General features: G+C 40.0%; 1 protein-coding gene across 3 annotated transcripts; it reads right to left on the bottom strand.

Moving 5' to 3' along the window:
* Positions 1 to 383: 383 nt before the first annotated feature.
* LOC145469843 (transcription factor Sp9-like) lies at positions 384 to 12004 on the bottom strand. 3 transcript variants are annotated; one of them, XM_081453650.1, is made up of 2 exons: positions 11540 to 12004; positions 384 to 4193 (listed from the first exon to the last, which is right to left on the bottom strand). In XM_081453650.1, the coding sequence occupies exon 2, from the start codon at positions 4149 to 4151 to the stop codon at positions 2988 to 2990; it is 1164 nt and encodes a 387-aa protein (XP_081309776.1). In that variant the 5' UTR covers positions 4152 to 4193; positions 11540 to 12004; the 3' UTR covers positions 384 to 2987. The 3 variants fall into 3 exon arrangements, with proteins under 3 accessions (XP_081309776.1, XP_081309775.1, XP_081309774.1); XM_081453649.1 differs by lacking the exon at positions 11540 to 12004 and adding an exon at positions 6011 to 6353; XM_081453648.1 differs by lacking the exon at positions 11540 to 12004 and adding an exon at positions 4324 to 5995.
* Between the last annotated feature and the right edge of the window lie 2101 nt (positions 12005 to 14105).

Raw genomic sequence — 14105 nt, 5'->3', positions numbered from 1 at the left:
TCTTTTGTATACGAAATATATTCTATCGCCAAAACCCCGGAGGAGGTTTTTCACTTTGTTTTCATTCTCGCGCAGACGGTTTGAATTTTAAACTAAAGCGAAGTGTCAAGTTTAATTTCTCGATTTTTCTGTCATGTCTCCCTGCAATTTTGGTTTTGTTTCTAGTACAATATAAACCCCCCAACGTGAGGGCTAGGTAAGTATAGAGAATATTTTGAAAACTATTATGTATCATTAAACGAGACGCCTTGGTAATTATCGTAAGCCGTTAAATGCAAACGCAATTATACGACGATGTTTTTCCTTGCATCTCATCTCTTAAAACAGGGTTTCCACTTTGATCTAATGCCTAGAACACCTATTTTCGACTTTTAGCGCGCGGCAGGGTCATCTCAATTAAAAGCTTTGAGTTTCTGTTGTGAAAGCAATTAGATCGGCCAAGAGTTATTTTTCTCCTGTTCATAATGGCGCAAAAACAACACAGTAGTAATACCTGTGCGAGGCAATCGAAAGAAGTTGATCACTAATTTAAAGGAGGCGGTCTTGGAAACCCTTTGTCGGCGCGGCGGACAAGCACTAATTTGGGTTCCTTATCATGCGTGGCTGAGTTGGCCCTCAACGAAAGAACTCTCAAGGGACTTGCTGAATTAAAATTGCCATATCATCGAAGGCAGATACAAACAAAAACAGTGATTATCTCGAGCAAAGAAGCAAAGGATCTTTAAGAACAAATCTTTTTGAGACAAGAGGCGCTCGGTCATGCGTCAATTCGTTGTGGTTTCTTTGTATTTGAAGGGCTTTCCGGTCGCCAATGACTTCTGTATTTTTTTTCCTTACAAAAAAAACCGCGACTTCTTTTTAATAAATACGACCTACATCAATCACAATTTTTTCCATAGCCTTGGGCGAAGTAGGAAATACGATCTTTTTACACCACGCCGAGTTGTTTATGTTGTCTTTAGAAGAAAATTAAACTCAATTTCTCAGACTTGTCAGGGATGAAAGTGTGTTTGCTTTCGTGGTAGGCTTAGCACGCGGGGTGCCCGATGGGTGAAACACGCGCGCGAATGAGCTTGCACACTAACTACTAAGTAAAGAGGCGAGTGTGAAAAGGAATTTGTGTGTTTATAAAAGTGATCTTGGAGGAGTGCCGGCTTGTCAAACAGCTTGCCTTGTGATTATTTCAATTATCTGAATATGACACCCGTGCGGCGGCAAGCAAGCAAGCGCCTTCTACTTAAATGAAGATTGAAAAGTAAAAGAAGGCTTTCCTTTGTTCATATATAGAGGGCTTAACTGCCACTAGAGTGGGAATAATTATCCGTCCCCTATCTCGGAAGGCTGGACAAGAAACGCTCCAAGTGGGTGTGAAGAAAGCACTTCATTTCAGTTGATAAGATTTACAAATAAAACGTTTCCTCTCGAATTTATTTTACACTTTAATCTGTACACTTCCGTGCGTGAATCGTTCGATTAGCCCCGCACAAATTTGGGTGCATTTCAGGTATAAACGACGCGGAAAATTTCACGGACAAATTAATGGAAAACATATTTGTTTTTGAAAAGTTGGGTTTTGTTCCGACATAATAAAGTACAGCAAATGGTTTTTAGAAGATCGTACCAAAGAGACCTAAAGACAGTTAGTTTTGCAACATGCGAAAACTTTGCTACTGACTGTAAGGTATTCGTTTAACTTCTAATATATGTTTGTGTACCGTTCTGAAAAAAAGCCGGTTGTTAATAATTGTGTAGAATTGCAATAGATTTGTCTGGGGTCAGTGTTTGTATGCTTTGTAAATAGAGGACAGCAACTTCTATCTTTGGCAAATGATTTCAAGTGCCATTGTAAAATTAACGCTTTTCAAGTGCGTGGTCTGCATCAGGATTGAACAAAAGCGAAAAAGAAATCAGTGTAAATCTGTGAAGCAGATAGACACTCTGAGGCCTCACTAAAGAATTCTTAAAGATTTCTCTACATCATTTGATAATAAAACAGTTGATACACAGTGCCTATCAGAATCAGTAGAGTATCTCGATCGGAAAGGGATAAAAGTTCACAAAATACGTGTCCATCGACCGTGTGTTTGTAAATTGTGGTCTAATCGAAGCGATTTAAGGAAACAATACCATGGAGTGGTCACCAGTATAGATGTAACTACTGTACTGTGGAAAGCCATTTCAAATCCTTCACTGTTCGTGATCAGCTGATGAAAGCCATCTCACTGCCCCGTGGAGGAACCCATTGTAGTGCTCACCGGGAAACCAGTGTTTTCGAAAAACTTATTCGACTATTATCTTAATAATGGCACTATGGTGTAATTCGCACTCGAAAAAGACATAAATTTGCAGATAACGAGACCAACAACCCATCTCACGTCCTCACAGACAGACAACTCTTGCAATCGAATCAGTGGTCTCTTTAATGTAGTCGCAAGATTCAGCTTAGCTCTTCACTTTTATGTACATTTCAACTGTAAATAACCTGAAGTCAAATGTGTCAGCTTGTTCAATTAAATAACTTAAAACTTACAGCCTTTAAATACAATTGAACAAGGCTAAAAAATTTGTTATTTTCATAGCATATCAATGTTATATCTTTCTCTCTCTCTCAGACGAGGAATTTTCACGTATTGTTCTGTACAGTAGATATCAGTAGTCAATTCAAGAACGATTTCCATTCAATCAGAATCGCACACTATTCATGTGGGTTTCAAACTCTCAATCTTAGCTAGCAAGAGCCATATTGGTAACTGTATGCATCACTGAAACAATCTCTGAACTAGGAAATTTTATACCTCTGCTTTGCGAGCCGACGTCACCCATAATATACAAAGTTTCTATTAGTTTCTCATCTTCGAGTTCAGAAACGATTTAAGTACTGAATTTACGATGTCAGAGCTTTTATATCGTGGAAAGAATGTAATAGGCTTGAGAGAAAAACATTTTGTCATTAAATTCGTAATGTCTTACGTTTTGTCTCGGTCAGACTACACGATCTTGTCACTCTCGCCATTTTCAGATAAGTTACAAGTTCGTTCACTGTCGCCATCTGTGATTGCTTTTCCTTCCTCTTTTTCGTCTTTCTCCGAGTCTCCTTTCCTCACCGAATCATTATTGTGGGTTTTAACGTGCTTGGCAAGGTGATCACTTCGCATAAAACGTTTATTGCAGATGGGACAAGCGAACCGTTTCTCGCCCGTGTGCGTTCGTAAATGTCTCTGAAGTTCGTCAGAGCGTGTGAACCGCTTTCCGCAAAATAACCAGTTACACACAAATGGCCGCTCGCCAGTGTGCCAGCGGAGATGTGCTTTGAGATGTGAGGTTTTCCCGTACACTTTGCCGCAACCAGGAATGTGACAGATATGTTGAGTTTTTTTCCGAAAAGGAGCACCGGCAGCGCTTAGTCTTTCATTGTCTTGACAATTCGGACAGTCGCAAGTCGCTCGACCTGTGTACCGTCGAGTCGCTCTTGCGGCTACACTCTGCGTCGACGGCAGTAATCCTGGTGTCCCAGGAAAATACGAAGGTCCATCTATGTAAGTTGGAAGAGAAGTCTTCATAGGATCGGAACCAAGACAAGGAGGGGGCAAAAAGTGTGGATGGCTAGCCACGGAAACCGCAGCAGGAATGGGTAAACTTCCTGTGGAAAATTCGTGTGGCAGTCCTGTAAAATGGCTCAAAGTTGGGTGAAATGAACTGCCCGAAACTGCTTGATCTAGCCACGGGGTATTGCTGTGTACTTCCCAGAACGCCTGCCGTGCAGAAGCCTGCGTGTGAGGCTCTAGAGGAGGTTTAAACCAGGGCGAACCTTCGTAAGGATGCGGCATACGCGGAGGGTACATGGACGCTTCGACAGAGGCAGAGTGCACGCGACTTGCCGAGGCTATAGCCAGTGGGTCTGTGAGCGAATTATGCCCTGACGAATAGTTTGGGCTGGGGAGAAAGCTGTCGTGGTTCTGTACACTTAAAGACTCGCTAGCTGGGATGAATGCTGAAGGCAAGTTCGAATACAATCCCGCATCAGCCGGCCTTCCTCGCTGGATTGGCAGTGAAGTTGGCTGTTTCCAGTGGTAGAACCCTTTTGCCATAGTCACGTCAGATACCGGTGGCGGGCTTTGTTGTCCTATTCTGCTACAAGTCGCTGCGAGCATCGCAAGAGGTGTCAATCTGCAATCTGTCGCTGTTCCCGGCTCCTGAAAGAAGTACAAATCGAGCGTGTACAGCGTCAAAGAGATCGTATTAGCACGCGCGCGGTGCATGTAATCAGCTTATAGTTGCTAATCAAATCACGTTAAATTCCTGAACAAATACAACGGAACAAACCTGGCGAAAGAAACCCCTGTTCATAGAACCTCTGCTCGGGCCTATTCGGGGCTGTTTTGTGATCTATTTTGGTCGACGAATTCACCAGCACTTTGTACGCCCCACGAGCTTCGAAATGGACTGTTGATTTAATTCAGCCAAAACCCCAAGTACGTATTCTTTTGAGATGCCGCCGCTCTTGTTTACAACCAATCAGCTTAACAGAAAGCCTGTTCATGACACAATGTGATTGAATGATAGGGATTTGTTGATATATAATAAGTTTCTCCAAATGGAGCCATTATTCGGAACCAATCCATACCAACAATACAAAAGCCTACAGGCGGACGTCAATGTGAAATTTTCAGCTCAACAAAATGTTGACAATTTTAGCCAGCCATTTCGCTCCCAGCTGCACTGACAAAAACCTCGAGTTCCTTCCACTTCACACCTCTCGATTGCAAGCGGAAACCATAATTGTTTCAATTGCAAATCCTTTACAATACGGCGTAAGTTCTTGTATAAAGTTCATTCTCGCGCGCTAGATTAAGTGTCATGTAAACGCTATCTGATAGCAGAAGTATAGGACATACATACTGTTGCTGTTTTGTCGAAACATGCCTGCGATATAAATACGCTCCGGTGGGTGGCACGAACGCGGACGGGGCGTTCTGCAGTTGAGAAAGGGGCGGTCTAGGGTTGTTCGATAAATATGATTCCATAAAGACAGTACTTTACAGTTACTCAGCCGTGTACTAGCTTCGAAACCTGCTCTATGTTTTGACTTCGAGCAAAATCTACCCTTCCACCTATTCCAAAACAAAGCACCTTTTCTTTCCGGATACAGACACAGGTCCTAAATGGTAGTCTTTGTCCATTTAAAAATCTCTCAGCCTAATCCGCCATTACGATTAACTCTGAAGGAAGTATTTAATCTTCGCCTGTTTTGAAATGTGATTTTCAGGGCGCCGGGGATAATTGTTTTGTAACTGTTGAGGAAGATAATTGATATTTCAAAGAGTGCTGTCGAAGTACTGGATAACTTAAGACAAAATGCTACTCAAATCGAATTTCCTTGTCTGCCCCATGGACCGGCAGATTCTCTTGTTGTCCACTAACTTGTAACTGCGGGGTTTCTAGTCAGATTATAACTTTCTAATGGGTTTGTATAAAGACTATAAATGGCGAATGGTTCGACACACTATGTGGTGTTTCTTAAAGCGGATTTCCTGTGGTGCAGCGCTTTAGCAAGGAATACTGTAATTATAAGCATTGGTAAGCTTGTTTATAAAGTACGCATGTATTCACACCAAGGTACCTACAACTGATTTCAATAATAACACGATACAAAATTAATCCCCTCAATAAATGCGATGAGGTTTGAACAAATAGGAAATTTTCTGAAGTAGAAAAAAGAAAGAGTTTTAAGGCGTTTTCGAGCAAGAATTCTAGAACTCGAGGAAAATAGCAGAAACATAACAAATTTGTAACTTCGGCTTCGTGCGGTTTTCGTATTGTGTTACTAACAAGGTTCGGTGAGCGGCGTAACCTTTTGACAAACAAACACCATTTTGATCAAACTTCCAAATTCCATACGAATGCATTTGCAAGTAACTTTTGTCAGCAGTGAACTTTGAGGGACGAATTTTTCTAGGGTTCGCTAAAAATACTAAATGACTTTATGCACGAACTGACCCATTTCTCATACCTGAATGATGATCAAAGAATCCCGCCGGGTTAAGATTGCAGTGATTTAGAAAACGATGAATTGGGTTAACACGGGCAGTTTTCCACTTCGCGCTTCGACACCCCTTGTGTACTGTCCGCCGTTCCTTCTTTGCCCCTGACTGACTTGTGTTTGCCTTTTGGATCAGGAGCTCCGCGTTCAACACACACGCAAGGAAAATATTGAGCTATCAGGCGTGGTTTGCGAAATTATCTATGGCCTTAAAAACTGATAGATTTAATTAGATCCCTTTTGATGTGCCGCTTCATGATTGACATGCCGTCTGCTCGCAGAGCGCATTAACTACTCCCCGTACAATAAATCACACCTACAATTTAAACGTGTGATAAGCATTCCAGCTGCAGGCCTGCATTTAATCGAACAGGCTCATTGTTCTAGCGGAGGAGCTAGACGCATAATAGGGGAACCGATTTAGTAGGTCAAACCAGCCTTAGGGTCCGACTTTTAAGTGTTAATTATAGGGAATGTTAAAAACTCTTCCAGCTACGGTCATATTACCGGCTTGTTCAAATTTGAGTGCAAATTGCGATGGTACGCCCCCTCTTCATAGGCGCTTGACAGGCAAAGAGATTAAACTAGTACAGTCAATCTATCTAAGGGTTTATAGTTGTATTTACAATATCAATTGATGTTCACATCAAGCGCACGTTCTTGTCGTTTGAACGCGCATTTGTCATCTATCGACAGGCCGTGGTTACGCGGGCATTTCACTGGGTTTCCATTGTGTTTGTAAACCTTGTCTTGTCTGTCAAAACCGATAAAGATCTGGTTTGAATTAATTTCATCGGTTTGTGTAGGTTTAGCGGTGAAGAAATCAAGCCAATCTCGGGTCCTAACCTGGGAACAGCGCGCGATGGCATCGACTGGATGTTAAACACGGTTTTAACAAGATATCTTTTAAATTAGAAAGGTAAACGCGTATATTTACATAACATTTTGTTCGTGTTAATAGATTTGTTTATGGTAGGAATGTTTACATTTCTCCTGCCGCCACCCGAAAATTCGCTAATGGAATTAGGAAACACATTTTGGCTTTGGGGTGTTTTAATTGTCCCGCGTTCTGTGGAGAGGAATCTTGAGTCCCGTGTATCAAAAAAAAAAAAAAAAAAAAAATCGCCCAAAACCTCCGGTAATGACAACCAATTTCGATTTCGTCTTTTGAAGAAAGCCTGTTCGAACTCTTTTGTTGTTTTCCGCTTTCACACTTTTGATTTCAAAAGAAAGGGAGTTATTACAACTAAAACCCCTAGAATTGAATTCAATCTTTCTAATCTACACTTTTGGTGCCCACATGAATTAAACATCGCTTTTTATTGCACGTGGACTTTAGAAAACAGCCGACAGTGTAGATTTCAACCGGCCTAACGCAGTGCGTAGCGAACAATGAACCTAATTAAATCAAGTACACATTGCTGTGTTTATTTGCTTTTCTATTAGCTCGTTGTGAAGCGCCAAAGTGTTCATCTGGACAAACTGCCTCAAAATCACAACCCCCGCTGAGCTTATATAAACTATTTTTTTCGGAATTGTTTTCGTTTTATTTCCGAAGTTTTAGACAAACTCCTGAACTCAAAATTTGAAAAACAAACTCACCAGCCGTTACTAGCTGGTGGTTGAAAATTTTCAAGTGCTTCACTGACAAAAAAAAAAAAAATCTGTCCAGCCCAATTTCCTTCTTTCAAGCACAGTTTTATTGATTGATTGATGCGGGAAGGACATCTTTTTAACCCTTACTTTGAATTCAACCTTTGTTATCGATTTTAACTAGTGCACTTAATACTTAAAAGCGAAAGATGTTCCGGAACGGCTTGCCATAAGCAATTTATCCGCTTTGTCAGTGCAATTGGCTTGAAACTGTTTCTGTTTTGATGGACTAAGGCCTGAGAAAGGTAAAGAAGAAGGTTGTGTCTTTCAAGAAATGGGGCCGTTTGAAGTTTTAATTGCAGCGGGAAGAAACCATTGATAACACTTGACTCGTGGTCTGTGGAAAACGGTCGAGTTCATAACCACTGGCAAAGATCGGTCTGATAAAGCAATTGTTATTTCCTTTGTTAGTCAGGATAACGAAAATATTCCCTGCTGAACTTCTGAGAAACGTAAAAAGAGAACAGTTGGTGGACAAACAAAGAGATTTATTTTAACTTTAGTACGACAAAAAATAAATCGCCCAACAAGTTTCGATGCAAAGTTCCACATCACCCAATTAATGTTTTAGTAATTTTAAAATTCCCTGCACGTTTACAAGATTGTTCTTTGGATTATTATTGAAAAGCCAGACTAGGTCTCGATGTCTTTCAGTCTTTGAAATTCGAAAACAACTGCGATTTCCTGACAGAACAGCGAGTGTTAGGAAGAAGTTATCAGAAGAAATAACAGAAACGGAAGGACCTGATTTGGAAACCACTGCACAATTTGTTTATTTTTTCATTAACAATGTAGTTGCGCTTATTTGTTTCCTGTTTTCGCCGAAGCCAGTAAAGATTTTTTCTTCCCTAGCGGCTTGCTAATCGCACTGAGTTATTATTAGACTCTCAAGCAGATATCTTAAATTTTCCAAACATGTCTTTTAATTCACGGCTGTCAAAAAAAATAAAACTACTAAAACTTCGATCGGAAAACGTGGCTGGAAATTTCTAACATCTGTAAATAAAATGACTACTACACATCAAACTGGAAGCATCGTGATTTTGTGATTATTAATAATTTTGACGAGTAACGAATTCATCAACCTTTTGGCTAGTAATTCTATAATTCAGGGCTTGTTCATTTTCTAGCTCGCCGGTTCCAAAATTATTTTTCATTTCTACAGTGCTCTTTGATATGGAACTCCTTTGTTCATTCGGCAACACTTCACCTCATTTGACACCTGCTGTCCTGAAAATTTCCTTTTGTTAGAGAATTCACGGCCATGCCCTCTAGAAAAGCCTTTTCCCACCAGAGTAACATATGGTCTGTTAGGGGCGGAAGGCAGGACAAGATTGCACTAGCTCGCGTGTGTTAAATTCGTCCGAAGTTCGTTTCAAGTTGGCTCTTGAACTCACTCGAAATTTGCTATGCACTTTCTTTTCATACCTGCTTCATCGTGGAGCTGAGTGACAGAACACCAGTCGTACCTACGGAATGCCGCCCATTTAAGATGTTTTCTGCTAAACTACAGACTCACACATGAATGCGGAACCTGCTTGCTTTGCGGTGAATGAATTGATGACGAACCTCGACTCAACTGTTTCATGGCGCTTTAATTCCTGTAGGAGTTTGCCTCCATTTTTTGTGGGGATTCTTTTGGGGGTTGAATATTTAGGTCGTGCATGTCACACAAAACAGCTGCATTTTCTCATTTATTTTTGTTACAATAAACTCGAATAATTCAGTAAAACTGGGCGTGCTCGCCCCAGCTAAGAAATGAAAGCCAATTAAGTGCTGAAGCCTGTACTTTGTTCCGGAAGCGGTCCGAATTAAGGCCGCTTAACTCAAGTGCCCCATACAAAATGAACTTAACAACTTTGGTGCCTAATAGTTATAGCTTTCGTTAAGTTAATTTGGGGGCAAAGTTCTTTATTTCGGCTTTTGACGAGACCAAAGTGAAGTTCCCCATTAAGCTTCGATCCCACCTGCAGTTAAAAGAGTGTAATGAATCCAGCTAACTCGGAAATTCGTGAAGTGAAGTCTTTTAACAATCACACCAGCCACGCTTTTTACTGATTTTGTTTCAACGTGGCCGTGTTAATTGTGATCTTGTTTTAAGTGGAATTTTCCAAACGTTTGCTTGTTTATGATAAGTAAATATAAACACACTCGTTATTTGTTAAGGTTGACTGTGATGCTAATATTGTTATTCTAAGCTTTGATTCGTCACCACAGTCTGTCTCTCTTCAAGCCCGTGTTTATCTGTGATTTCGGCAGGGTGTTTTTCTAAACTGAACTAGTATTTTGGCTGTGATTTTTAGTTGTCTTCCATTTCAAGTGAAGGTCTTAGGAAATCTCGAATCCCTTTAAATTTATCTAGTCCCTTTCAAATCTAAGATTACGAACTCCTACCAAGCGATTTTTTTTCCGAAACCTTTTACATGCAATCGACTTCTCGGGGTTTAAAGACTGTCCTTAAAAATCATTTACTGATTTTGTTCTCGATTTTTCCAGCGCTGGGAAATTAAAAGTTCTTCAACAAACTATTTAGAGCGTGCTTTTTTAGATTGAAAGTTACTTGATCGTTGCGGCGGGAGCCAAATTAGTAAAACACTCAGATAAAATACCACATGTTGCGCGAGAAACGTGAATGCTTTTACGCGTAAAACGAGAACCTCTAAACACGGTGGCTGTTTAGAAAACAGGTGTTTTATTTGCACCTAAATTGCCTGGCTTAAAATATCGGACCAACCGAAAATCACTTTGCTATGAATAAGAAACTTGACCTACCGAAAAACAATTTTTCTTCAAATTTTTATGGCATCGCAAAGGCCAGAAATTTGGCTTTGGCTGAAGTCCATGGTGACGCTACGTGCGAAGAAAACATGTTCTGAAAAAATTCCTAAAGATCTTTATGTATGTGACGAACAATTATTTAGCGTGGTGTAGGAGCTTGTTATGTTGTCAACACGTCTACTGTAAATTATATGTCGCGGGTAATTGCAGGTTTGAATCGTAAAAACGCTGTTTTACACTGAAGTTGAAAATCGGGCACTTCGCACCGATAGCCGTGGAGTGCCAGAAATGACAGCACGATTTTCCAAACTCTTGCATAAACTTTTCAGCGTAAAAGACTTACTCGGTAGTATTAAACATTTAACGCAAAATTATAGCTTGTTAACACCATGCACTTTCTAAAAACGGCCGATAATAGAAATGCAAAAGTCCGCTATATGTGAGAGTTATTTTGATATTTGTCGGGCGGAAGCTTGTTTTACATGATATAAATATTGTTTTGACGTATATAAACAATTCAAGGCCAAGAACCCATTTCATGTCCGAGTTGCCGGGAAAATGAAATGTATTATTTCTTATTCTAAAATTCTATAAGAAAATTTTAAGCGGCTCATCAAACCCAGAAACTAATTAGTCAATACTTACAAATAACAGTATAATGAGCGAGCCATGTAAATTATTTTCGAGCTCTGCTGTATGAAAAAAATTCGATCGGAGACAGTACGACTAGAAATCTCAACAGGAAGGGAATTGAAGCCTATATGGAATGACAAATTAGAACATGAAAATATTGCTTCTTTCCGGCGAGCAAGGAAAGATTTGGGATCAGTTGAATATCAGCAAAATTCTAACCGGAGAAGGACTGCGAAAATTGAAGGGTTTTAATCTTACCAAAAAGTAAAATTAGCGAGTCTCCCGATCAGATCACCTACCAGGTTTGTGTTTTAGATGGCGCTTTTCATCACAAACACAAGGGGTGGGACTAAAACAAAAACGACCCCAAATCGAGAGGATCACCTTAGTTGGGTTCGTCCCAGAATTGGACAGCAGAAAGATGAGCTTTCATACCTTTCAAAAGCGTCAGAAGAACTGCTAAAATCACTCGCCCCTCTAAGGTCTGGAGGAGGTGTCGGTGGTACTTCGTTGTCAAAGAGGCTGCTGGTTGATACTGGCTTGTTCCTCTTAGACAAAAAGAGATACATTTGACTCGTTGCTTCCTGGCCACGCCCCCCGCCCCTACCTGCCTGTCATTTAAGTGTCCGGTGATCAAACGAGAAGAATTGCCAATCAATCACAAGTTGCTTTAAACTGGTTTCCCTCTGAATGATGTCAAGATGGGTAAGTGTGCGAAGCGCCCATGTCAAGACCAAAAATTATCATGCGTGGAGTTTTGTTTTCAGTGCTTCAACAGAATTTCATACTCGATGACGTCAGATTTTTGCACACGCGAAAAGACGGAAGGATTTTAAAAATTCACTGGCTGAGAAAATGTCAAAGTGTTACGGGTCTTTCGGTAGGCGTGTGAATCGATACTTGTGGAATATTGCTGATGTGATTTTTATTGAATCAAGCAAGCATGTATCTTTGTTTGGTTTTACCTCAATCTTTTTTTATTGAAAGTTTGGGACCTTAAGGGATGCAAATCACTAACAATGGAAATTTTAATCTTGAAAAAATTGCGGTAGGCCCATTCGTTCTTTGAGACATCTTTTGGACAATTTATAATTCTGAATTGCTCCAGACAAGTTGCCTTAGACGACTTATGTTATAAGTCGTTTTTTTTACAGATCATTGCCTCGGCCACGCTTAAAAATGAAGATTTTGTGAAGACATTTTGCTTTCCTCTAAAAATGGCTTCCTAGTACAGCCCCGAGTTAACGAATCCTGTTTATAGGAAGGCGTGAGACAGTTGAAAATTTAAAATACTTTCTGATAAATGCTATTAGAACATTTGATAAGTTGTTTATACTGTCGTGAATTATTTTTTTGCTATATGGCAATATTTATTTGTCGTTGAATTGAAATGAACGTTTGTTGCAAAATGGAGATCTGCAGCAAATCCATCGGCAAGGCTATCGCAATCTGATGATGTGTGATCGATTTGCTTTGAGGCAAAATGTAGAGTTATAAAGGAAATGATACATGTTTGTAATTGAATGTGTTTAAGCTGATCGGACCTCGGGAAAATGGAGCAATTGGAATATTCGAACGTGGATTTCACGTTGGACCGGGGCTGGACTGGAGATCTGGCGGTCCGGATCGACCGCTGGTCGGCTTAAACTTCGGCGGTGGGACTTAATAATCTTAATGGTGTTTTATTAGAATTCTCAGCTCAGAATAAACATCTTGAAATTATTACATTTCTTTCCTCGTCCTAACTTAAGGTGTTGGTTTGTTAAATGACTGGAGAGAAGGCCAATTCATTCAACAGAAAAAACGCTGTTTTCTGGGCTCTCTCCTCCAAAACGTGATACATTTCAAGTTGTCGATTTTTTTCCTTACCATAAGATAAGAACCTAGTTAACGGGAGGCTGGAGTTTGGCCATGTGTATTAAAATGTCATCTGCCGCGTAGAATTAAGATAAGTTATCTGCTCCTAGTTAAAATTAGAGCAATTTGTCTGTTTTTAGCTAAAATTAACGCAATTAATTTTAAAATTTGGGCAATTTGCCCGAAGTCTTTTGAAAATCCATTTCTCTGGATCTGTTGTCGGGCCAATAAACTCATTTATATCAGAAAAAAATGCTTTTCAGATATCTAATTTTAGGCCTCTCTCCTCCAAAACGTGATATATTTTGTCGATTTTTTCCTTACCGTAAAATAATGAGTGTATTGGGAACCTGGAATTCATTTTAAAATTTATACAATTTGCCCGATGTCTTTGAACATCCATTTGTATGTTGTCGGACCGATAAACTCATCTGCAATTTGTGTTTTTCTAAAAATTATGAACTCGAATATATTGGAATCGAAAGTCCGCGCAATACTTTCGAAAATAAGGGGCTTCATAAGATAATACCATAGGTGACATTCGCCAAATACGCAAGCGAAAACAGATAAAACAAATTAAGACAATACGTAGTGATTGGCGTTGTTCTTGCAGCAGTTTCCACTTCCGCCGTGTGTTAACTCGCCTACTACGTACACATCGATTCTGAAATGGAGTTTATTAGGACACCGTACTAACATATATTTATTTTCCGATTCTTGATTAGAGTGAGATTTTCTTCGCGGTCCTCGAGAAAAGATGGCCATTAATGCGCTTAAATCGCACAAATGTGACAATTGCTCCGTTAACGAGGTGTCGCGTTTACAAGAGGGAAAAAAGTGGTTAATTTAGTTGTTTTGAAGTTATTTTTGACGAAAGTGGCGCTTGGCGAGGCACCAAAACCCGCAAAGTTGTGTACAATTCACTTAAGGTACTAAATTGCTGAGACGTAAGGAAAAATGGAAGGAAAATAAGCTTACTAGTAGCACAAATAAATATTCAAATTTATGTTTATCCATTTTTGAGATGAATTGTTTTTCTTGTTTCTGCCGGGCAGATGTTTTTAAGAGCCAGGCAGCCTTGTGGAAAAATGAACTCTGTTTGTTAAGTTTTAAGTGTGCCATTTTAATTAGCGTGTCCGCCCAT

This window comes from Orbicella franksi, chromosome 15, assembly GCF_964199315.1.
Source record: "Orbicella franksi chromosome 15, jaOrbFran1.1, whole genome shotgun sequence".
NCBI classification, from domain to species: Eukaryota; Metazoa; Cnidaria; class Anthozoa; order Scleractinia; family Merulinidae; genus Orbicella; species Orbicella franksi.
Note: the sequence above shows the minus strand (reverse complement) of the source record. Positions and strands in the feature narration are given on the sequence as shown.

What these genes read in the sequence shown, in the direction of transcription:
- LOC145469843 (XM_081453648.1), bottom strand. Translation starts at nt 4,347, where the DNA reads ATGAACAGGGGTTTCTTTCGCCAG. An exon ending in ACAGGGGTTTCTTTCGCCAG is followed by an intron (nt 4,194 to 4,323) that starts GTTTGTTCCGTT and finishes TACTTCTTTCAG; the next exon opens with GAGCCGGGAACAGCGACAGA.